The 26,819-nt window shown below is 37.9% G+C and overlaps 1 protein-coding gene across 10 annotated transcripts in view; it reads left to right on the top strand.

Moving 5' to 3' along the window:
- The window catches only part of FOXP1 (forkhead box P1), a 700,722-nt gene extending 677,549 nt beyond the window's left edge, over positions 1 to 23,173 (top strand). For 8 of the 10 annotated variants that reach the window (XM_066596693.1, XM_066596696.1, XM_066596694.1 and 5 more), the window contains 6 exons: positions 2,197 to 2,298; positions 5,041 to 5,162; positions 8,887 to 8,901; positions 9,205 to 9,274; positions 10,683 to 10,849; positions 17,343 to 23,173. In XM_066596693.1, the coding sequence (XP_066452790.1) occupies positions 2,197 to 2,298; positions 5,041 to 5,162; positions 8,887 to 8,901; positions 9,205 to 9,274; positions 10,683 to 10,849; positions 17,343 to 17,487 (621 nt within the window). In that variant the 3' untranslated portion in view covers positions 17,488 to 23,173. The remainder of the gene's footprint in view (positions 1 to 2,196; positions 2,299 to 5,040; positions 5,163 to 8,886; positions 8,902 to 9,204; positions 9,275 to 10,682; positions 10,850 to 17,342) is intronic. The other 2 variants (XM_066596697.1, XM_066596698.1) reach the window with 1 other exon arrangement.
- Positions 23,174 to 26,819: the final 3,646 nt, after the last annotated feature.

Raw genomic sequence — 26,819 nt, 5'->3', positions numbered from 1 at the left:
GTCTAGCTCACTACATAGCGTAGTGAAAGCATTTTATTTTTACAGCATTATATTAGTTTTGTCATCAGTTATCCATGTTCTCATTTTGGATTTATACAGTTGCTATGTGCAAGCAAGCAGGTAGGACTAAATGCAAGCCAGGAGTACAATAAGGTGTATTGTACACAATCACAGTGGACCCTATATCTACTTTACTCATGGCTTGATAAGCATTAAAGGGGTTGTCCCGCGGCAGCAAGTGGGTCTATACACTTCTGTATGGCCATAATAATGCACTTTGTAATGTACATTGTGCATTAATTATGAGCCATACAGAAGTTATAAAAAGTTATTTACTTACCTGCTCCGTTGCTGGCGTCCTCGTTCCCATGGAGCCGACTAATTTTCGCCCTCCGATGGCCAAATTAGCCGCGCTTGCGCAGTCCGGGTCTTCTTCTTTTCTGAATGGGGCTCCGTGTAGCTCCGTGTAGCTCCGCCCCGTCACGTGCCGATTCCAGCCAATCAGGAGGCTGGAATCGGCAATGGACCGCACAGAAGCCCTGCGGTCCATGGAGACAGAGGATCCCGGCGGCCATCTTCAGCAGGTGAGTATGAAGACGCCGGACCGCCGGGATTCAGGTAAGCGCTGTGCGGGTTGTTTTTTTAACCCCTGCATCGGGGTTGTCTCGCGCCGAACGGGGGGGGGGGGGGGTTAAAAAAAAAAAAAAACCCGTTTCGGCGCGGGACAACCCCTTTAAGTATGTTTACTCAGATCACCATGGCCACCCTAGTCAAGTGTGCCCTTAGGTTTTCCACCCAAGCCCAGTAGGGCTTGGAATCTACTCAGCTTTGCCTTCTGAAACTTAATGGGCCCTGTCATCTGTTGAAGATTGCTTGGTGATGGTGCTGGCCCTATAGTTGTTAAAAAATGTATACAACCATTGACCAATTTCTGCAATTATTTCAAATTATAACAGATGTCTGGTATACCATGGTACATTACATATCGATGCCAAATGTCTTATATGGGTATGCAGTAAAAGGTGCCTGGGATCCTCTAGCCCACAGTTCCTTAATAACAGATGGATGACTATGACCTGCCTATATAGTCTGACAATGATGAGTTGAAGTGAGATGATTCATCAGAAGTTATTACTGCCAAGTATGGGTCAAATTTAGTATGAACCCCTGTTTTTTTTTTTCACTAGATTGGCCCTAGTGCTGGTAATCATCTAAGGGTCCCAAAAAAAGGAAGCACAAGCCTCTAGCATCTTTATCGAAGCTTGGCCTTTGGTTTGATTCCTACTATTCAAGCATTATTACTATCACTGAATTTTTATATTCTTAATAAGAAGTGTGAAGGCTTATTTGACTCCTGGAGGCCATATGAACAGCGTTTCATCCAAAATCTCCTGTCTTCTTTTGTCAGTTCAAAGCTTACCAGTGATACTTACCATACTTTTCTAATGTTTTTAAGTGATAATGACCTAATACGTTCCAGTGTACAGTCATGTCTCAAAATTTCAAAAGTATTCACGCCCACCTAAACACCTTTGTAAAACTCTGATATTTGAATGAATCCAAAAACTGTCTTTTTTTGGCATGAGAGTTTTGAAAACAGCAATATCTAACGTAATTGCTTTTGATTAAGTATTACAATGCAATGTGATTATTAGAAAATTCATTTCACACAACAGTGAAAATGAGGCTGTTTAAAGATGGCAAGTCAATTATCACAAACTACCGTAATCTCTGATCCCTAGAATTAATCTGAGCTCTAAATAATTACTGAGCTGTAATCAGCTGGTGAAATGTTTTGCATTTTTCTTTGATCCTGCTTTGTGAATGACTGATAAATTAATATTTCTACCAGGAAACAGAAATAAAAACTCAAAACAATTAGATAATTCCATTTTCAATGTTGTCATTGAACTGTTAAATAGAGGTATTAATCTCAGATCGTGTTGTGAAGTCTGGTTTATTTTTTTTTTTTCTCCTTGTGCCAAATGATGCATTTTTTGGAACATCTGGACTTGATTTATATATGCGTGTGTGTGTTTTTGTCAGACTGATACATTTAAATATATTTTGCATTTTCTTATGTTTTATATTTCATTTTGATTTTTTTGTGAATCCTCTCTTAGAAAAAAAACTGAATTTTAAAGTTTAAAAGGACTAATTTAGTTTTCTGTTTTAACTTTATTATAATTTATTTAGGCAATTCTTGAGTCTCCAGAGAAGCAACTAACACTAAATGAAATCTACAATTGGTTCACACGAATGTTTGCCTACTTCCGACGCAATGCAGCAACATGGAAGGTAAGGATCAACTTGATCAAAAGTTTAAGTGGCTGTTGGCTGTATGAAAAGTTCTCTTATCTCTTGGTCCACAAATAAGTGTAGAGGAAAAGTTCGACTTTTTATAAAAAGTCAACAATACTAGACAAATATTACTATCTAATTGGGCAAATCGAAATTGTAATATTTAGCTGAAAACTATAGCAGCAAAGACATATGAAATGTTTTTATTGGGTTGTGCCTAATTTTATATAGTATTCATGAGAGTCAAGCAAGTATTTCTAGACTTACATATCTTTTGATAAGTTATTAAGTCTTAAAGAGATGGCATTGGTTAGCATCTGTGGATTAGGACCCATACCAACTGCTAAAATGAAGGAGCCTATAGTGCTGTTCCATGCATCATGCTCCTTGGCTCACAGCTCTTGGATTTCCTTATCTCAAAGGGAGCTCAATTGAGTTTGGTGGACCTGTATAGGTCGAAAATCCTTTATTCAATGACTGGTGTGGATCCTATTTCGTGGTCTCCTACAGATGCTATTTTCTGACATCAAGATAAGGAAAAGAGGTAGCATTTGTCTTGGAAAACTTGTTTTTGTCCAGCATATAGCTATGTGATGTTTTTATTCAATCCAGATCTTTTTTAAAGATTTGGTTGGAAAAAGGTTCTGGAGTGAGCCAAAGTGTTATACATATTGGGCTAAATAAGTCACAAGTTCTCCAAGATGGGTGCTGCCTCTATTTCCTTATATTGAGGGGAAGTAGGGAAAGGTGCGCAAGGAGGGTACATTTTGGTGAATCGCTCTACATGTGATATAACTTCTAAAATTTGTGGAGTGCTGCTTTATTTACATTGGGGTAAAGTCATCTTAATGACATGTCAGAAGATGTGTACAAGTGGAGAACTCTTGCTTATAATGGTGCTGTCAGATGGAACGGTTTATCATTTACACGATCGAACAATGTCCGATTTCTCTCATTCACCCATGCAGCCTCTTTATACAGGCAGATAAATCGATTGCTTGCTGAATCGTTAAGTCGTTCACATTCACCATATAAGTGAATGAGAATGATTGAAAGATCAGTTTTTAAACTGAATGATTAGCGAACAAGCCAACGATGACTTTCATGCTTCTATGAAATGAACGATGAACAATAAGTGAATGAACTATCATTCATTATTTGATCATTGGCTGCATTTACATTGAATGATTATTGTTAAAATCCAGCATTTTTTTTTTGAACGATAATGGTTCAGTACAAACGCACTTTTAGTTCTCTAATTGAGAGCTTGCTATCCCAAACATAGCCATACCCCTTTTTTGTAGCCTATTTCCCTCAAAACCTATTGTGAGTTCTTTTAAATAGTATTTAACCAACAACCTGGACATAGTTGTGGCACTCAACTGAAATGTCCTTAAACTATATTTTCTTATTACCACATAAATTTTACTATATATTAATAGAACAATTTGCGAAAATACAACAAATATGAGTAATAGAAACCAGTGGCTGAGGCACTGTCCATGCATGAAAGCTCTTCGGTGAACTGATTGATTGCACATTCATAAATATTATTTTATGTTATAAACTGGCCATACATTCTTGAGGAATGATGAATAAAATTTAGTACTTCAGAAAGTTTCACATATAAGGAAAACCTAAAAATAACCATTGTTACTTAAAGGAGTTTTCCAGGAATAGGTCATCAAGGTGTTATCAGTGGATGACTCTTTGAACTCCTGCTGATCATCAAAATAAAGGGTTTAATGCACATGGATGAGGGCTGAGCTCTAGTAACAAGAACAGCCACACATATAGATGAACCACTGTGCCTGGATTAACAATTAAAAGACCATAGCCCATCACTTGATCAGAGACAATTAGATCTCCACTGATCAAATGTTGATGGCCTATTCTAAGGATAGGCCATCAATGGCTTGCTCCTGGAAAAACGCATTTAAGTTCTAAAATGGTAAGTAAAGTATTGGTTTATCACTTTGTTTATTACAGATACATACTAGATTTTAAGGAAACAATATATGTTGAAAGGACCGAGAAATACTAACTGGTTATATTTATTGCTTTTGCTGGAAATTGTAGTTATTTGTCCAAAGATTTATTCTACACAATTCATTGAGATATACATAGACCAAAAATTCTCGTGCCTGCATTGGGCCCACATTCATCAGCTTCCAAAGCCTGGCAACATATATGATTCCTATAAGAACAACCCTTCCACTTGTAGCATTCTCCTTATTAGGGCTATGTCACTTTTTCACATGAACTTTCCCATAGCATCACTCCTCCATATGTGAAAAATTGTTGTAACTGTATACAAAAGTACTTGTTAAGGTTTTTTAGCCTTTTCTGGTGGTAGATCCAAAGTTTACTTTTTCATAGACCACCCCCCAGTCATGTCATCCTAGTGATATTGAGCCAGTTTAAGCCAAGATAAATGAATTTTATCTATGTTTGAGTCTGTTCAATATAAAAAAAAACTGACATGGCTGGTTCATAGAAAAATTATCTGAGGGTGCTTCCACCAGAAGACTTTTTCACTCCTTTTGAGAGTACAAAGTCTTTGTATCTATATGGAGGAGGGAAGCTACATGACCTATGTAAGGAGAATACCTGTCAAGTTAGTGATGCTTCCCATTTTTTAGACTGTCTTTCAAAATAAATAAAAAGTAATGAAGATGATGACTTTTGTTGACAATGAGCGCTCACCTCTAAATGTTTTTTCTCCTGTCCCTGCTGCAGAATGCAGTGCGCCATAATCTTAGTCTACACAAGTGTTTTGTGCGAGTAGAAAACGTAAAAGGGGCAGTATGGACAGTGGATGAAATAGAATTCCAAAAAAGGAGGCCACAAAAGATCAGTGGGTACGTCTGCCATCCTTTGAAGTTCTTAGTGTAGTGTGTTATGGTACCTGGGGTTTCATTTGGTGATGGAACAACCGAGGTGCACTCGCAATGTTTCATCTTCCCCAAAAGGGATCTCTATACATCATCCCTGCCATTTGTATACCCACTGAACCCCTGCCCTGCTTGCTTTGGTGTATGCTGCATCATCACTTGGTGCTTTTTAAGTGCCAGTGACTATTAACACTCACCCGATCATTTGCTTACGCATTGTTATGTTTTTTCCTTTCCCCTCTGTTCATTGTGCTCCTTCTTCATTCCAACTCCTTTTGCTTCATGTTCTCTGCATCTTTTTGCTTTTTTTCTCACTTTGTCCTGGCTGTCACTGCTTTGGCCCTAGGGTGCCATTCGCACCAATCTTTCCCTCCATAAGTGCTTTATCAGAGTAGAGGATGAGTATGGGTCCGTTTGGACTGTTGATGATGAAGAGTTTAAACGTGGCCGCCATATTCAGAGAGGCCGTCCTCGAAAATACTGCCCTGATGAACACTTTGACGAGCTTGCTGCACAGTAAGAGCTTTAACTTGCTTGATTTTTGGGTTATTTTGTTTATTTTTGCCCTGCTTTTCTTAACTGCTTCCCCCTGCATGCTTTTATTGCCAACATTTTCATCAAACCAGCTTAACCCTCAATGATCGTTGTACAGTGCCCTCAAAATATGAGTCTATACCTTGTATTTTCTGTGTTGTTAAGTGTACCTGCACATACACACAATACAGGCAGATTATATATGGGCTTCTTTAAAAATGAAAAGAATTTGACCTGATAATTATTTTGGAGGAACCAATCATCTCAGTTGGGGTCCTTTTACACGGGATGATTATTGAGCAATTAAGCGCCTGACAGTTGCCCCAACGATCACTGCTCCTAGGCTCCAACACAGGAGTGATAATTGCTTATTGAATAGAGGCGGAGTGTACCAGAGATCTCTTCTGGCCACCCACCTCAATTGAGAGTAAACAGGCAGTGTTTCATAGACTAAAGACTGCCTGTTTACACGGGCCGATTATTGGCAGGTTTTCACGTCTGCATATACTGAACGACAAACGATAAGTGAACGAATTCACTTTGGTCGTCTGTTTTTTTGGCTATCTTTCATTTTTGCACGATTCAGCAATTAACTGAATGATAATGATTCCATGTAGAAGGGCACTTGAAATGTTTTTAGGTTCTAATCACACTGTGTTTGGGCTATACATTTAGGGTATATAACATACCCATAGAGTTCTACTGGCCAGACGTAAGGTCCTTTTTGGCATTTATTAGGCTGGTATATATTGGTTTACCATTATTGAACCGTTTTGAAGCATAGACATGAAACTGTCAATTGTATGCCAAGTCAACTAGATGGGAATCAATGTCAGATGCATGCAGTTATACAGACATACATTTTCATATTACTTGTGCATATGTTTGGCCGTATGATTCAAATGTGAGCCCGATCCCAGTGTGACCTTACCTATTCCATTGTAATGTCAAGGCTATATTAAATTTCTCAGCTTTGAAATTTTGGTTCGACCTCCATTGGCTGCCTCTATTGTGTGTGACTATGTTTTTTATGTTTATTTCTATCTATATAACTATAGAATGTTAAGGGTAAATGTTATAAATGTATGGAAAGACAATGTGTGTTCAGTTTTTTCCTAGCTTGACAGAACGTATAACATTATTTTGTTATGGTGAATCTGTTAAAAAAATGTGCACTTCTGTCACACAAAACGGAGTGCACCCCTGCTGTGCCTTTCAATATGAGATTATTGTAGATCACAGCAGTAGGTTCCTCTTTCTGGATGCAGGAAGTTACCTGTATAAATAACAATGAATTTTTCTCAGCTGAAAACTAATACTTGCTGTTAAGACTGTTCTGTCAGGTTATGGAAACTTTACTCCTATTTGTATCTCTGAATGTTGACAATTCTATTTCGGCATAGAAGCCATATACAGCGGGGTGATATGCCTGCTGGTAGTCCGCCTTACATAGCTGTATATTGGTGTTATTACCCAACCGTATAATATTATGATACTTTAAAAGCTCTAAAACAAATTTGATTGCTAGGAATGAATGTAACATAAAATAATGCCAATGGTCACTTCATTTATATCTGCACGCTTATATTTGCACAAAAACTTGCACATATATTGTGACTACTTTTAGGCATTTAAGCTCTGTTCACACTGGCATCATGGCTTACTTTGGCACGGGAGCCATGACATATATGACGAATCCTGATTGATCCCATTGATTTATAATGAGGTTTCTATGTTTTTGCTATTGTATTTTGGCCTTCATGGAGCAACGGAAACCTGATGAAACAGACTTTATTGCCATTTTGAACAGAACCTCAGGCTCTTTTCACATCATGTTCAGTGTGTATTGTCTGGTTTATATGCCAGGAAAGCTATTATTATATATGTTAAGGGTCCTTTTACATGTTGAGATCTGCTTTGATAGATGAGTGTCAGTCTACAAGATTGGAACTCCTCTACCGGCTTTTACACGAGGCGATTCCGACTCAGATTCATGCAATCGTTTGTCCCACATGGAGAATCATTGCTGTTTACATGGGAAGATGCTCAGCCAACAGCAATGATTTGTTTCGGCTGTATAAAAGATGTGTTCGAATGATAAATGAGCAATTTACTCATTTGTCGGCTGATGAGGTGCAGCTTTATGTGAGCCAATGGTGGGGCAAACCATCATTCATAGAAACATTTGTCCCTGATTGTTGTCTTCTATATAATGGCCTTCAATGTATCCACAGAGGTCTATGAACATCCTTTCACCATATAATTGGCTTGTATGTGTTGGTACACAGTTTTCTTTAACTGTATTGAACTAAAGGTTCGACTAGGCTTTCCAATAATGATCCACAAACATTGTAGAAAAAAAGATTTTGCACATTATACAATACAGCGGGAGACCATGGTAGATGTGTGAAGCTGTAGGACATACAGTTACATATATCTGGGTTATACATCTGGTGTATGAGTCAGGAGGTTTTCATATATACCTAACATGGTGTGAACAAAGCCTTATCTATACTGTACTATGCCAATTGCCTGAATATTTAAAGCAAACCTGTCACCAGGCTTATGCTGCCTGAACCATGAGCAACATGAACCCGGGATAGATACACCTAATTGGCCTATGTATGTTTTATTTGGAAATTCTGCTGTGTTTCAGAAAAAAAACATACTTAGAAGTTTGACTCATAGCTCAACTGAAACGAAGTTCCGAGTCGAAGAGGTGGGCCACGCCAGGTCCTCCCAACCCACATCACCAAGACTGACAGCTCTCTCCCTATACACAAGCAGGCAGATGAGCTATCACTCTTGATGACGCATATGGGGAGAGTCCGGTGTGGTACACCATTTTTACTCAGAGCTTCGTTCCAGCTGAGCTCTTGAGTCAAACTTCTAAGTATGGTTTTTCCTGAAATACAGCAGTGATTCAGAATAAAATATAGATGGACCAAATGGGCATATCTGTCCTGGGTTCATGCTGCCCTTGGTTCAGGCAGCATGAACCTGGTGACAGGTTCCCTTTAAGAATATCAATGACAGAATCGTATTTGCTGCATTTCTCTATTTTTGCAAAAAGTTGTTGATTTTTTCTTTAATTTTCTATTTATTTTTATGTTGCCTTGTTAAATAATGAGAGCAATATTCTGCTTCATGCCTACAGAGAGGATAGACACTGGTAGGTAACATGTAAATGCTTTTTACATAGTGTTTTTTATTATTTGCTGAATAATTATACTTGTGAGGAGTCAAGGCTGTAATTTCTATTACATCCAGCATATTCTTTATTGTGTTGAAATTAAATGAACCTGCACTGCATCTAAATTAACCTCCTCAATGCAGTTCTGAGGCTTCTACGTTTCATTATGTCTTTTTTCTTTAATTTCTTAAATTTTTCATGTTTAATTTTAAAACAAAATTTAAAAAAATATAGCCGTTGTTGTTTTTATTAACCTTTCTCATGTTTTTTTTTTTAATGCAGTAGTCCTTCACTTATTAAAAATATTCAGACGAGTCACGCCTACTGCTCACCTCTTAATGCTGCTTTGCAGGTAAGTGGTATCAGCCCTCCCATTCATGTCACCGTTGCGTGTCTTTTCTGCTTATTGCAAAATATATTATCCTGGTTCTAATTAGATATTAAATTTTAATTCTGTTAAACTTTTTTTTCTTAAGTGCATAAAGCATTGCAGTCCCTGGAGGCAGGCACATATCAGTCTGCTTCAGCATTAGTTAGATGCTTAGCATTTTGAATATTGTGGCAAAAAATTAAAAGTTCACTTATTAATATTTATCAGCAGTATCATAATTTCCATCCTCTTATTTCAGAATTTCACTTGAGGCAAAAATACCACAAGTGTAATTACTCGAGCTGAGCTATTAATGTGTGGAATGAAAGAATACTGTGTCACATGACCTCCTATTGTTCCGGGGTCTAAGGGAAAAAAAAGATAAAAATAAAACGTATAAAAAAAGAAAAAAGTATATTTTGTCTTTGGATACCGATTGCTTATTACTATAATCTTTATGTTTTGGACATTTTTTGTGTTTGTTTTTTTTTTTGTATGGCACTTTTGTTTTATTCTCATTGATTATAATTTAGTTTTTAGATTTTTGTTTACTTTATTATGCTATTTTTTTTTAGCTTTTTCCATTATAGGCATGCATTATGTATTTTTACACTCATTTGGTTTTTAATATACATTAACAACCTCTCTCTTTGTAGTTTGTTTAGCCTTTTCCTAAATGCCTGTTCAATTATACAAGATCATCATGAGATAAGAAGGCAAATAACGATACATAATATTTTCTCAATTATATCCGAGCCCGAATTTGATAAAGCATAAAAAGAAAAATTAAAAACAAGGGATATTTTCCTTCTGCATTTCCTCTAATTATTAGTAGTCAAATAGTGACAACAGCAAAACGAGAGAATTGTAAATACTGTTCATTAGTTGCTTACCGTCCCCGGAGTCTTGTGAAATATGATTTTAAAGGCTGTTCTGTCTGTAGAATACTATTAAGATTACAAGCACAATTTACATTCATGAGGCTGAAAGGCAAAATGAAATGATCCTATATTCTATCAGATTCCTTCCTTAACGATGACTAATTCCAATTAGAATGCTCAGCAGATTCAACAGTGCTTGTTTTGGAAATGTAACACAAGCTGTTATCTCTGTTTTTTTAATTTTTTTTTAAGATTGCATTTTGTAATATAGTTTAAAAAAATATGAAACAAGTATTATATTAATATACACTTTAATAACCAGCCAATAGGAATATATAAAAGTAAATCTACCACATATAAAAAGAAAAAAATAATTTTGCAAAAAATAGGGAAAATGACATGGGATTGGCTTAGTAGGAATAGTCAGTAGAGCTAAATTTTTGGATAATTTTTTAAAAATTTTGTGACAGTAGTACTGAATTGTAGGTTTTTGCATTGTTTCGGAACAGGCTTCAATGGCTGAGAACAGTATACCTCTATACACTACGGCTTCCATGGGAAATCCAGCTCTGACCAGTTTAGCCAGTGCCATGAGAGAAGAACTAAACGGTGTGATAGAACATGGCAATAGTAATGGTAGCGACAGTAGCCCGGGACGTTCCCCTATGCAAGCAATGTGAGTATTGAGAAATGTTGTTGACTCTATGAGCCAGTACCTGTAATTGTTTCCATTTTCTGTTTTTTATATGTGTTGGTCTAATCCAATCCAAATTTATAAGCAGCAAAATTCATAGACTGCCATCATAAGATACCATGGTTGGACAAAATTTAAAGGGATTTTCTGAACAAATACTATTGATGATCCAGTTGATCAGCTGAGGTCCACCACTCAGGACCCCCATCAACCAGCTGATTAGGCGCCCGCTGTCAGTGCCATAATACATAGTGATAGACAATGGAAGCAGTTAGCTCCGACCCCTGTGTAGTGGGAGCTGTCCCTTCAATAACAGTACCACCCACTACACAGGGATTGGAGCCATCTGCTTTTGTTCTGTACCCCTGTGTGTTGTGGTGGACCCCTATTCAGCTGATCAGCCTGGCTCCCGAGCAGTGGACCCCAACCGATGAACTGTTGATGATAGGTCATCAGCAATATTTGTCTGGAAACCCCCGTTAATTACATGACCTAGATGTAAAGATTAGATTGCATGGGCTCTCTGGTAAATTAAAAGATATACCTGATTGGTTACTAGGAGCAACTGCCCTACTTTTTATGTGAGCTAGATTTGATAAATCTCCATCACTTCCCTTGAAGATGGTCACACATATCTCAATACAATTAAGGATGATTGCTTATGAAGGCAATCCCTAAGGCTACATCCTAATGGAGAGCTGATAACCAAAAATAGCTAACATTCTGGAACAATTGGCCCAGCCATGCATGACTGCTCATTCATTTGAATATATGCTATGTAATACTGCAGTTCCCCTGCAATGACTGGATCATCCTTGTGGTTGTCCTTGGCCTTCCCCAGAAGTGTCAGCTTGACAGGGCTTTCAGAAGTTGGATTCATGGTGTTCAACTGATTGCTATGGTTGTTTTATTTTAAAGGGCTGCCTTACCCCATCCCAAGACTCTTGCCCAACTGTCCACCACATCCAATCTCCCAGAGTTGGCCTGCTCTTATGGAAACAGCTGAGCTCCCTGTGCCACACTGTTTCCATAGCTCCCATAGAAGAGAATGGTAGTTACATAAGCGGTATAGCACAATAAGCATCTAACAAGTTAAAGAAATAGTGTAACACAGCATACTCAGCGAATTCTGTAAGTTCTGGTCACCTCTGGGAGCCTAGATGTGAGAGCCAGTAGGCTGAGAGCAGCAGGACAGGGTAGGGTCTCAAGATTTGAATTAGCTTTTAACATTTGTTGTCCTGGTGATACAACCCCTTTAGTAAGCCAAGATTTGGATCATGTAAGGGGAAGGATCTTGCTAACTGCTCAAGAAGTATAATGACACATCCATTGATCACTGGAAAATACATAAATGTTGGTGCAAATTTTGTTGAAAGACTATTAAGGAAGTCCATGCAAACATGCAGAGAACATACAGTTGATGGTTGCCCTTGGTTTGAACCCAAGAGTTTAGTATTGCAAGTCAATAGTTTTATCTACTGAGTCACCATGTTGCCCCATCAATATCAACCATCGTAGTCAATCACTTGCTGCACTTTTTAGCCCAACAATGCCTCCAACAACATTACAGAGGTTTTCTGGTATGGAAAACCCACTTTCAAATTCCCTATCAGGGAATACTGAGCTAATATAGGGGGAGTCCTCTCTTCAGGACTCTAACCTATTAGCCAGAGAACAGGGCAACTACAAAGAGCTTCTCTCACTCTGGGGGACCTGGCATGACTGACTGTTCATTACACAGTCAAGCTATTGATTTGATTGGGCACTATGTAATGCCTCATTTTCCCAGTGGGGGTGCTGCAGGGAAATTGAACACCTATGTCAGGTTTCCCCACAGATTATAGCTAATTACGGAATGTTTCTTATCCCAAAAAGGGCTTTTGTAAACCCTACATGCCTTTTAAATATCCCATTTAAGTCTAAATCTTTTGTTTTCCTACTCTGAATGTCTATAATGGAATCGCAGAAAGAATCCTACAGGAACCTGTAGCAGAAACGATGATGATTTCCTATTACGCAGCCCCAGGAGAGATATTTACAATGCTTTAAAAGCCTAACAAAATATTTTAGAATTTTTTATGTGTTACTAAACTACTTCTGCGTAAATGAAAATAACGTTGAGAAACATATTTAAAGTTACTGCACTCTGCAGAAAAGAGAGCGTGATTAATTGCGGCAGCAATTTGTGTTTTTCTCTTAATGCCAGCGAGATGCATTTGGCGTTAAACTGCCACGCAGCCTCCTCTTTAAAAACTGCCGTAAACAGTTATGATGCGTCTAATTTTTCAGCATCCCAATAAATTAGACTCAATCAAGCTTTTAACGCCAACATTATCTCAGCATTACCTTGTTAGCATGGAAACGGTGGCAAAGCTGCAGAAATTATACGGCATCCTATTTTTTTTTTTTATTCCTTCTTTACGATGCTATAATGCCACAGCTCTTTTCATCCCAGGACTCGGCTTGCTGAGTATTTCTTAATAGGAGTTTGTAGGACTTTTATCCTCATAGCTTCCAATGGTATCCGCAGAGCAGTTGTGCTTCATGCTGTGTGCGCCATCGGAAACCCAATTCCTTTTAACAGCCGCAAGCTACACTCTTCTGCTCCCAGAGTGGACAAATAAAAGGATTATTGAGATGTGATAAATAAAATAAAATTCTCTTCTCAGTCAAGATGTTTACAGCTAAACTGTTTCAGAAAAAGTTGCAGCTTGGTTAGGAAAGAAAATTGAAGGTTATGTTTAAAGTCACGGAACATATTTTAAGATTGTATCACATATAACTATAGGGGGTGCAGAGGTAGCAGTCACACAAAGGCTTTAGATCCTGAGGGGACCCAAAAAGTCCCTCTGGTCCATAGAAGGAGAGCAATACTATAAATAATATGTGATAGTTGATATTTGGTGGCCTATTTTATCTTTTGCGTTGAGAGCCAAGGGTCTTTGTATGTGGCAGATACATTATTTAGAAGCCTCTGAATCTGAAATTAACCAAAATTTTGGGTACAGTTATGTTAAAAAGTACAGTACTAGGTTCCCTTTCTTGTCCCTGACCCATTTTAAAAGGGGTTATATATTACATTGATAACCAAGTCTCCCATAAGAGTGCCATTGACCCTTACAATTCTACTCATGTTTTCATTACGAATGTTCTCCATACTGCAATTTTCTTTACTGCAGTTTACCTACCGTCAGTCTGTAGAGTCTGAAGAAGGTGACAACCATTCTGCATTTTCCATCCATATGGATCTCCAGCTCGAGATGCCCCTCTATGAGATAAAGTAGAGAGCCTCTGAAAAAAAACAATTCCCACTTTGGTGGACTCATGTGTATTACATGGTTGCCCATTCATTTGAATGGACACCATGTTATTCTACAGGAGTGTCTAAATAGCAGATCATCAAGGGTATAAAAAACCAGACCATGGGATGTTTTCTACTAGAGATGAGCGAGTATACTCGCTAAGGCACATTTCTCGAGCGAGTAGTGCCTTAGCCGAGTATCTCCCCACTCGTCTCTAAAGATTCGGGGACCGTCGGCGGGCAGGGAGCGGCGGGGGAGAGTGGGGAGGAACGGAGGCGAGATCTCTCTCTCCCTCTCTCCCCCCTGCTCCCCGCCGCAACTCACCTGTCACCGGCGCCGGCCCCAGAATCTTTAGAGACGAGTGGGGAGATACTCGGCTAAGGCACTACTCGGTCGAGTAATGTGCCTTAGCGAGTCTACTCGCTCATCTCTATTTTCTACCTAAGCAGGGATTGTCCAGATAGGAAGGCCCTATTAAATGTAAGTGGAGGACATAAAGCATTAATGTGGCAAACTTTTTGCCTTTTAATATTCCATTTTGTAGTTTCTAACTGAGTCCTTCAACATAGTGGCATAATGTGATTGCTCTATGGTGATGCAGTAGACATTTTCTGCATATAAAACAATAAATATAACTAATATTTTTTTAATGAGGACATAATAGAATATTAATATATATATATCCTTAAAATTTTCCTTCTGGCCAATTTGCAAAAAGACGGCTTGTAGACTTCTATTGTTGTTTTACCATATATGTTCTTTGTAATACTACCCTTTATAATACAAGAGGTAAAAAAAATGACAGAACTACCCATCCATGGGTGGGGGTGTGCAGCCCAACGAGCAGAGAGTAGGAGTTTAATTCATTAACGCAACATATTTTTAGGCCTTGCATTTTAAAGTCAATTGTATCATGAGCAAGCAGGAGCTTTTCCTTCTGCTCCTCATCTCTAATATTAGATAATGTCAATAAAATGACACTTCCCTTCACCGTTTCAAAGGCCAGGCGGTGTTTACGCATTTGAGTATTTTGCATGACAAAAGCCACTCAGCAGTGAAAAAGTAATTGCTGTTTGTAAAGGCAGTCCTGTAAATATGATTTACGCACAACATTTCTTTCTTGTTATCATAGCTGTTATGTACGATCAGCCCTATTCCCCTGTGGGTTATTCATATGCTCCTCCATAATGGGGAATTTGGCAGATCTCATCTCCGGAGAGCGTCCTTTTTTGCCCACCGCGAGCTGAGGATCATGTTTTTTCTTGTTTACAGCTGACAGTGTTATTATTCTCGTTAGGACTGGGCTCTCTTATCACATTGTTGTGTTGAGCGAGGCCTTTTTTCTCTCTCGCCTTCTCCGTTTGTGTTTGCTGGCAGAGCTTTTCTTCCCTTATTGACAGTTTGTAAAAAAAATATGCATTAATTTGGTGTTTAAAGCATGTATCATGGTGTCTCCTTGCAGTGTTTTGCTTGAAGTTGATTAATGATAGAACCTCACTTGGGGTCGTCCTCTAGAGAGTAGACTCACAAGTTCTGCATGTTAACTAGAAAAGCAGAACACACATTAAGCAGTGATTACCCCCAGCCTCTTTGAGGCTTTGTGGCCTGAGAATTCCCATTTTTACTTTTATGAAGTCTTGTTTAATCTGTGTATATTGTGGCTTACTTGGTTGTGTCAAGGTAATGTTAATATGTATTTTATTATCTATTTTTTTAAGAGATTATCTTTTAAGGGTAAAAGCATGAGTAATAATAAAAAATAAAGTATTTTTTATTTTGGTCCATGTACCAGCCTAGTACAACAGTAGTACAATAGTAGAGTGTATCATGTGAGTACCATCATAGTACTTAATGGGCATATATTGTGATTTTGAGTAGGCATAAGGTTTATGACTATGCTATAGTTAAAACTCAAGGGGTTACTTAAGAATACGGTTTACGATTTTTTTGGTTTACTGTCTGTTTTCATTGTTGGGTAATCTATTGTACCTAAGTAAATAATTTTGCTTAGAGTATTTTTGCATGGGCCAACAGTTGCCCAAGTTATCACTCAGAGGTGCAACTACAGGCGACTGTCATCCTGTGTAAACACAGGACTCAACAGGGGAAGTGCATGAGAGTTGTTCACTTTTCACAGTTGTTTAGTTTTTAGTTCACCTAAAAACCCTGTAGCAATTGGCCAAAGTAATCAGGCAGTCGTTCATCTATGAATGACTGCCTGTTTACTCTGAATGGAGGCTGGCAGCCAGAAGAGATCATCATCATGCTCCACCTCCATTTATTGAGTGATTATCACTACTGTACAAGAGCGGTAATTGTTGGGACAGCCGTCGGGCACTTAGATGCCCGGTGTTCATTCCATGTAAAAGTGCCCTCAGGTGGTTTGTCTGTTCTAGATAATGCCTTTTTGTTAGAGGGGAACTCTGAAGGTAAGCTGATTATAGGTAGTACTTGGTTCTCGGGAATCTTGGTAGAAAGTGTTCATTTTCCCTGCACCACCACCGCAGGAGGCATGAAGTATTGCACAGCTCCATTGAAATGAATGGGCTGTACATGTTACGCTTAGACTTTCTGGGTCCTTCAGAGTGAGATACACCTTTGGTAGCCACTCTATCTAATAAGTGAAGGTCTTGGGCCTGCCTAGCAACACAGTGTTTCTTGTAGAGTAGTTGGAAATTAGTTTTAATTGAAACAACAGAGTTTTCTTTTGGATAATGGTAAATAAAGGTCAATAACAAAAGAAGGGACTATTAGAACACACATTCTAGATAAATTCCATATTTAAAAGGATTTTCAGGTTCACAACTTTTGATGATCTATCCTCAGGATATGCCATGAATAGCAGATTCGCAGGTACCAGCTGCCCAGAACTACCAATCAGCTGATTTGAAATACTCAAAATACCTTTTTTTTTTAATGGCCTGGTATAAAAGTGCACCTTTCTCAGCTGCACTACTATACCGGGCCAATATGCCACAAAAAGCATTTTTCGTAATCTCCTTTAAATCAGCTGGGTACTGAGGGAGCAAAACCGTGAGCCCCCACCAATCTACTCTTGATAACCCCTCCTGAGAATAGATCATCAATAGATGTGAACTCAAAAAGCCCTTTAAAAAAAAAATGTCTTACTTTTCCTAAGCTTATAAATTGGAATTTTTGTTGTTCTTATGCAGGCACCACGTACACGTTAAAGAAGAACCACTGGATCCTGATGAGAATGAAGGTCCTCTATCGCTAGTAACAACAGCTAACCACAGTCCCGACTTTGACCCCGACAGAGATTATGAAGATGAACCTGTAAATGAGGACATGGAGTAAAATCATGTGTAATTTCACAATCCTGAGAATGAAGACAGTTCAAGGCTTTGGTTATCTCTCCATTATTGTACAGTCTGGAGAGTTCCTGGCCCTATTCTGACAACTATGACATGTGTTAACTCTTAGTGCCATCAAGTTTCCCATTTGGGAGTATTTTTGATTTTTCTACTTTTTTGTTGAAGAAAAAAAAAAGGAATTTGTACTTTGTGCATTGGATCGACTTGTTTGGTACTTGTGAATTCCTCTCTCACAGTCAGCATCAGTGTTGTAAATTTGCTAAAAACCAATTTCACTTCATCACACGCAGCAGACTTTTAAGGACTGACGTTCAGCCATAAAAGGACACTGAGGGCATCAATATAAGCATGTGCGTCTAAACTGCAGGTCATCCCTATTGCCCAGATTTTAAAAAGGATTCCAATGGACAACGTATTTGCACAGTACTGCATGTAATTCTGATTATCACTGCCTTTAAATTGATTCTTTTGCTTCCATATGGGATTGAGGGTGACCTTTTTTTATATATGTATGGGACAGAGGGAGAGGCATAGTAATTATCCCAAACTTCTTAATGTATTGCTTTTATTTTTATTGTACTACACCAATTTAAGTTCTGACCTCAGGCCTCTGTTTCAAGGCCCAAGACCTCTCGGAGGCGTAATGTTTTCTGTACTTTGTGATGAATGTTAATAGGTGTTTTTATTATATGATGCCGAATGTCTTTCAATTGTTCAATGTTTTTCTGTCATTGCATTGTAGTTATCCTAAGTTGCAATCACATTTTTCTTTCAGACACTCGAAAAAAGAAACAAAAAACATAATTTCACTATTTTTTTCCCCACAAATATGTTCCAAAAAGTTGCCCTTGACAGTCAACAGAATGGTTCACGTCATTCAGGAAGAGCAAAAATGAAGAAAGGTCATAGGGAAAGGCATGGTGTGGCTGAGCTTCATTCTTGTATAGCAGTGTTTATTAGCATTTTGGAGAACCAAAATGTACTAACTTCACCATGATGATGTAGTTTGTAGTCCCTACTTTTGCCACTGATATGTACTAAAGTCCTCTAGAACCAGGTGTTGGTCTTCTGCACTATCTTTGATCATAAATCAAAAGTCTTGAAAGAACTATATGTAGAGTTTTCTGTAAGATATGATGTGCCTCAAGTTTTTTGAGTCACCGGGAAGTCACCTAGCAATTAATGGGTGAGGGACGTTGTCTTTATATATATATATATAAATGGTTTTCGATCAACGTATGCATACATTAATATGTATAAAATATATATAAACCATAATTAGAAAGTAAGATTTTGACTTGATGTAGCTTTTACCTGTAAGGGAAAAATTCCAGTATGAGGAACCATTGTTTTCTCAGTCCGAATACACATTTTTATTATTTTTACATCAGTCAGTGCAAAGGGGGTCAATTATTATATACGGTGCAAACATGGATACCCTGATGAGAATTTTACAAATGGAGCTTTTAGTGGAAGGGTGAAAGAAGTGGATAGAAAATGGACATGTCATGGTAGACTGCAGGCAAGACATGTGAGACTCAAAGCATAGCATTTGCTTGGTGAACAGCTGCATTGTTGACTATTTCCAAAGGGAAAAGAGAATTAAAAAATGTAAAATGCGCCCCCCTAACATTGCTTTTTTGAAAAAATTGTCAATTACCAGAGCAAGGAAAAAAAAAAAGAGGGACACATATTAGCATTAATGGGCAAGCCTATATTCATATTTGTATTTCCTTTAGGGCAGCGTTTAGGCACTTGAGTTAATATTTACCCAAATATTGCGATAACTTTATGTAGCAATTAAGTGATAAAGGACCTAAATATGAATTGAAAAGAGACTGCAGTCCAAAGAGGAACTTATCTCGTCAAGCAAAGGAAAATAATAGCAGTCAAACATAAAGGGTGACAATACAGTATTTAAGGACTGAGGTACAGATATGGGGTCTTTTTTTCCTTGCTAGCGAGAATACTTGGGATGCCAGTCTTTACCAATGGAACGTAAAGTGGGCACAATAATTAAGAATTAAATTTTTGCACTGTGTAGGCGTGTTGTAAATAACCTCAAAGTCTTTAAGCCATCAAATAACACCATACAATAAAGCTGTAGCACATACAGGCCAGGGAAGTTAGTGGTACAGTTCCTTTGCCTTTGATAGTTTTTGAAAGTTTTTAGTATAACTATCATGGCAGAAAAAGAGGAAAGCTTAGGTGATTTTTTTTCTTAGCATGACTTTCCACCATATATAACATTGGATATGGTCCACCCCTGGAGGTCTTGTGACTTTAAAGTCTAAATTTTTCAAAAAAAAAAAGTTAAAAAGTCTACATTTGTTTTTACAAACCATTTACTCTTACCACACAAGGGTGTATGAAGGGACATGACGTCAACTGTAAATAGTTTCTGTGGGGCTGCACTTTTAAATGACTCAGATGTGCTCTGTTATTTTCACCACTTTCATAAAGAGCAGTTGTATTTTTTTTTAACCACTTTATTATTTAAGCTGAAGAATTTTTTGGTCCTTTTAGTTTTACGCTGGATGGACTACCAGACCTTTGAGGGACAATACAGAGCGGCATTGGTGATTATGTGGTGTAAAAAAGCAGCAAACAGCGCCAGTTGGATGTCAACTCTTGGCATAGTATGACTTATGTAAGCTGAGATCTGATTGGTTGCTGTGAGGTCTATCACCTATGAAAACAGAATCCATTTAAAATCCCACTTTTTGTGAGCCCTAAAATTACCAAAGATTTTACACAATGACAAATTATGTTGTTTGTTTTATATGCTTTATCTGTATCCTAAAGCCAAATATCCTCTTGCTGATGATCAAAAAAAAACCAAGTGTATCTAGTGGGGGATATATTGTTAATTGAGATAGAGTATGGTTAGTTTAATAGGAATCCGCTAGTTTCCATTTGTGTATTTTCAGACCATCCATTTCCAAGCCAAAGTATTTTTTCTTTTTTTTTACTATTTTTTGTGTCAGGAATAGTATTATTGCTTCTCGAATGTTGCTAGCCATTGTAAGGTCTGAACAGGCCTCCCGAATTGCTGCACATGACAACTGACTTTTTCCCAAAAATGAAAGAAACTATATAGTTATTAAATAACTCACCTTCCAGTTTAAGTTGCACATGTTCTATACCAATTACTAGATATTTCCTTTGTTCCCTATGTTTTGAATTGAACCCATTAATTATTACCTTCTATGGCACATTTTTTTTTACGTCTGTATCGTCGTCATATTAAATATACCATCAAATGCTCAAAGCATCAGAACCTTCTCTTATTAATGTATATAGAACCTATTTAAGTTGCTAATGCAAGCAAACCCCAAAAAGCACTTTTAAGTGGTACCGAAATGTGATGTCCTTTATTAGCTCGGTTGATTCGAAATCCGAAAATGCACAAATGTATCAGATCAAAAATATTTTTTAAGATTTTTTCTTCTTCGTAATGCTAAATTGGCTTCAAATTTTGGTATGACACAGTATGGCGAAGCAAAAAAAGTCCCTTTCAGCTATTCTACTAACCCTTACACGACCCACAGTTCTTTGTTCTCATCATTGTATGTAATCCGTGTGTTAAGGGCACTCATCACTGGCCATTGGGTTTTTATTTTTGTGTTGTTTTGTGTTATTTTGGCAGCTTGGTTTTAGACAAACGAGCTAAAAGATACACAATTGAATGCCTAAAGTGATATAATGTAGAACGGGGATACAGAGCTGGCTGATTCCTTCCTTTCCGGCAAGAATAGTTGGGCGTTTAGTAAGATTCATTAGCATGTATAAAAGTTAGTAAGCATACCTCAACCCAGCCCTTTCTGGAATGACTAAAAAACACAAATACATTTCACTAAAGTTGCACTTAACTGTATGTCTTGCATGCTTGGTTTACAGCAAATTTAACTAAAAAAAAAGAAAATGTAAGCATTTACATATCATGCAAGTGTTGAACTTGTTTAACGACCAACTGAAAAACTCAGGCTTTTATCATGAAGCAAACTCCACTATATATTTATTTTTTATTTCACAATCTGTTGTTGAGTTCGAATCCCCATAATGTACATATATTGTCAACATGTCTGCGTAACCATTTGTATTTAAAAATGGTGGGAGGGGGAGGGGCCAGGTTGGTTATCCAAAATTTGATTCCCCCCCCCCCCTTGTTTATTTCCATTTTTTAAAAAGTATTCCTTGCAAGGAATAAATGCATATTTGTTTGTCAAACACCATCGCTTTGTTGTGCAACTGCTTTATATTAACTATACTAAAAAAAAATAGCTTTGAAAAAAAAACTACTGTATGTAACTATTGCAGGTAACTTGCTGCATATGTATAATATTTAGTTATCCCGGCTTAAAAAAAAAAAAGAAAAAAAATTATGGATGACGTTTGCTGACAAGGTGGGAGAAATTCCCTGACTAATTTGCTTTTCAAACTGTAACATAGTTGACAATTTTTTTTCTATCATTGATCGATGAAATTTGTACAGTTTTTGTGTTTTTTGACTCCCCCCCACCCCCCCCTCTTTCCCCAATTTTTTTTTCTACCATCCTATGTTAATCTACCACTGCCTTTTCTGGCTGTCTTAAAAAATAAAAAAAAAGGTTCATACGTTCTAAAAACATATATATATCTATATGAAAAAAAAAAAGTTGTTTTAAAGTGTTTTCTCCTCCTGCAGTAAATATTTTGCATGATGAATCCTGGGCTCACACTTTCAAAGTTTATCAGTGAAGTCTTGAATAATTAACGGGGAGTGTCAACTATTAAACTTTTGTATTAAAAAAAATACTTTACAAGGTGCCAAGATGTAAAGACAATTTGTTACATGTTGTTTTTTTTCTCAAAGAAAAGCGTACATTAGCAAAATAGTACCATGTATCAGGTAAACTGCTGTCAGGAATGAGTTGAACAAAGCCTTCTGTTTTCGGTTTCCATGCATCATAAATATTGTCTGATTCACGCGTCTCGCTAGAAGTGAGAGGAAAAACAAAATCGGGGCTTGGGTTGATTAAAAAAAATTTTTCTTTTTCTTCTGTTGACTATAAGTTTTTATTTTTTTTTATTTTTTTTTAAGCATTCCTGTATGGTTTTTTTTAAATCATTTTTTAAAGCACTTTTTTGTGTTGATCATATTCATTTTTTATTGGTCACAGTTTCTTTAAAACCTCTTAAAAACTTTGGAATATTTAATTAAGGTGAAGTTTTTTTAAAAAATAAAGCTAAAAAAAATACTCTTTAACAGAATCATACACGATTGGTCGGATTTGTTTGTCTGGATGCCATTCTTAAAGTCTTCTTGTAATTAATTGTTATCATTTAAATCATCACCTTTGTTTTTGTTATGAAGCCATCTTAAGCATTTACATTGATTTTTGGGGTTTTTTTTGTTTCACTTAAGTACAACATTCTTCTGACAACCCATAAGCCTCGATGACAATGGTACAGTCTGGACTGTTAGCATGGTGCTTCATGTGTATTTGCTGCCAGTGAAATTTTTTTTTTTTTGTTTTGAAAAGGCATAAAAGAAACTCATTCCTCACATCAACTGTAATTTCATCATTCCATGTCTGTTGACACAGACAATAAAAAATGTTGTGTAGTCAGTACTGATTACTGACAGTATAGCATTCTCAAATGCAATAAAATGCTGGTTGTTCACACCGGTAGTTTGAGTCGTCCTATCTTTTCATGTCCTTCAATTAAAAGGTCACTAGACTAATAAATTCATAATATAGATTTGTTGTCTACTCTTTAATGAGGCGGCCATTTTGTTGGGAAAACACAAATATCATGTGATACCTCAATTATGTCAACAGTTCCTTTATAAAAGGATCTGTGCTTCTCTCTTGAATTATGTTGTGGCCCACAAACACATCTGAGATGAAGATTCTACTTGATGATAAAATGCACAATAAAAAATAAGCAAGACCATAACATTCATGTTTTGTGTATTTTTAATTAAATTTACATGAATTAGGCAAACTTTTTATGTTTAATGGGGCCATCCGTTTACGAAATCAGTTTTTGAAATTGGAGCCAAATAAGTTAAAACAATTAAAGAAACACACTTGCTCACTAGAGATGAGCGAGTGTACTCGGTAAGGATAGATACTCAAGCAAGTATCGTCCTTACCAAGTACCTGCCTGCTCGCTCGCAAAGATTCGGGTGCCGGCGGGGGTGAGTACTGTGTTGCAGGAGGGATCGGGGGGAGAGAGAGATATTTTACCCCCGTTTACCCCCGTTCTCCCCCGCTGGCACCCGAATCTCTGCAAGCAAGCAGGCAGGTACTCAGTAAGGATGATACTCGCTCGAGTATCTGTCCTTACCGAGTACGCTCGCTCATCTCTATTCCTCGCCTCTGTGTCGGTGATCCAGCACTGCAGCCCTACAATTCTCCCGGTCTATATTGACAGTGGACGTCAGGTAACTGCTGCCTGCCAAACAGAGGCTGCAGTATTACTGCCAGTTCTCCTGGCATCAGTGCTCACATCCCAGGTGCTATGATGCCAGAGGTTCAGGACAGTGGCGCTGTGGCCTCTGATTGTCAGGCAGAGGTCACCTGATTTCCACTATCAATAGAAACCAAAAGAATTGTGAGACTGTAGTGCTGAATCGCCAGGGCCAAGGAGGGTAAATACCGCTTCTTTCATTGTTTTTAGTCATTAGGTTCTAATTTCAAAAACTGAATTTGTTACCGGATAACCCTACAGTGTAAATTCATAAGAGGTTTTTTGAGACCCCTAAAATTTGTAGTTCAACCTATGGATCATTAAGAAATAATAAAAGAAGCAACACTCACATGTTCATCCAGCTCCTATTCTAGCAGTGCCATTCCACAGCTCTCCAACTATTTTTGTTTTGTAGCACTGCAGAGATGATGTCATCAAGCACCCACAGGATGATTAAGGCCAGTGAACTGTGGGTACTTTGTGACATCACCACTGCAGTGTGGGATACAAAGACCAGTTTCAAGCCCAAGGAGCAGTGGTGCTGGAACAGGGGCCGAATGCACAGGTGAGTTATGCCTAGTGTATTTTTTAAAAAGTGATTTCTAGGTCTAACTACGTTTGTTATAAAAAGGGTTGTTAAAGTGGTTTTCAGAGATCCCAAAGAATTTGGATTTTGTTATATCACATTGATGAGACACTCCCAGTAAATACAAACACTTTGGGATAAGATGCGTCACATCTCTAAAGATAGTATGTCTATTAGTAAATCTGGTGCATCTGTGACTCCTTGTGTACCAAAACTGTGCCTGCTAACTACCCCCCACTTTATTATACCTAGTGAATGGCCTAATGACCCATTGCATACCACAGGTATTTTCGGTTTGGTGTTCTGTGTCATGCTTCACCCTCTCAAGCCGTGCGTTAGAAGTCAACCAGTATATCCATGTCACCTAGCGTGTTTCTTTAATATTTATATGCTAATAGAATCATCTCACTAATAAGATTGGATAAAATTAACAGTAAAAATGTTACACAGCTGTCATATAAAATTTGGTATTCAGTTCTACAATTTACTAAATATGAACTTTCAAAGGGTTGTACTTTATACACAGGATAAAGTCAACATCTAGGGTTCATAGTAACCAATCAAAACTCAGCTTTAATTATTTTAACAGCTGTGGGAAAATGAAAGCTGCATTGTGATTCATTGTTATTATTCATAACAGTAAGACCAATATTGCAACCAATCATGGCTCAGATTAGTTTTTCTAAGCTGTTGAGAGCAGTTCAAGTAGCAATGTGATTGGTCGCTATGGGCAACAAGATTTTTTTTTCCGGTTAGACTGTTGTAATAAATAAGTCTCAAAGGTCCCATGCATTATTTATATTTGATTGACATTATGAAAATTAGTTTACTAAGTCATCATCCTCCCTGCCAACAAAATAAATGATTACTTTATTAATTAGTTCATAAATTAATACATTTCCATCAAAAATGTATCCCCTGACTCTAGTGAATTCGTCACTGTTTTGTGGTTGAAACTATAACTGGGGTAAACAGTAGCTGTAAGTTAAAGCTGCTGGGCCCCATTGCAAATTCTGTAGCAGGGCCCCCAATTATAACATGTCATTTATATTACTAGTCCCCTACGGGGAGCCGGAGCTTTTGGGTCCACTCTGCCTCCAGGGCCTAAGTTGAACGACAACCTCTGCATTTCCTATACTTACTTATGCCCCTGGTTCCTTAGACATAAATAAAATTGAATAAAGTTTTACATGAAACCATTTAAGTGTTTTTTAAGAATTTTTTCTTTTGTCTTGTTTAAATTTAACAATAATTAAGTTTATAGCCCACTTGTCAGAAGATCATCCATACATTTATCCCCATGACATTTCCTGCACTTCAATTGCGTTAATTCATTTTCCATCAACATCATTGTTCATATCTAGAGATGAGCGAACGTACTCGTTTAGGGCTATTTCGCAATCGAGCACCGCTTTTTTCGAGTACCTATTCGGGCGAAAAGATTCAGGGGGCGCCGGGAGTGAGCGGGGGGTTGCAGAGGGGACTGTGGGGGGGGGGGGGGGAGACACAGAAAGAGCTCCCCCCTGTTCCCCACTGCTACCCCCCGGCGCCCCCCGAATCTTTTCACCCGAGTAGGCAGTTACTCGAAAAAAGCGATGCTCGATTGCGAAATAGCCCTAAACGAGCACGTTCGCTCATCACTATTCATATCTCAAGTGGCTAAAATAACAGTATGAAAGACAAAGACATCACTTGAAGCTCATACAAACTCTCTGCAGATGTTGTCCTCAGTCAGATTTGAACATAGGACTCCAGCGCTCCAAGGCAACTGCTACCCTTTGAGTCGCCACACTTCTTTTCCCTTCTCCTGTGGAGGTGGAGAGGGGGGAAAAAAGCAAAAAAAAGCAAAAAGAGAAGATACAAACTCCATACAAATGTTGTCCTCAGTCACATTTGAACCTAAGGTACCACCACCACTGTCATTTCAGTATGAGTTTTAGGGCTTTTTATGAACTTCTTGGTGGGCAGAAACAAACTGCCTGAGGTTCGGATTCTCATCAAACCAAGCTTTTAGTAAAGTTCAACCCAAATTTGGGTTCTACAGGTTCAATTTGCTCATCTCTGTTTCCAATGTCCTTTTGATAAAGCTGAACCGCTGGAGCACAGAAAAGTGTAATCATGGGGACACAGCAAGAGAAGCTTTACCCCCGAAACGCTCTATAATTTCACCCACTAATAACTCAGCACATGTATAAAGCCTTAGGATTTTGTTTGAAATGCTTCTAACAAATTATAGGGCTGTGGGGTGTTATCAGCTAATCAAGAGTTTG

Source organism: Eleutherodactylus coqui, chromosome 3 (assembly GCF_035609145.1).
Source record: "Eleutherodactylus coqui strain aEleCoq1 chromosome 3, aEleCoq1.hap1, whole genome shotgun sequence".
In the NCBI taxonomy this organism is placed as follows: Eukaryota; Metazoa; Chordata; class Amphibia; order Anura; family Eleutherodactylidae; genus Eleutherodactylus; species Eleutherodactylus coqui.
The sequence above is the reverse complement of the archived record's forward strand: the minus strand, read 5'-3'. Positions and strand labels throughout refer to the sequence as shown.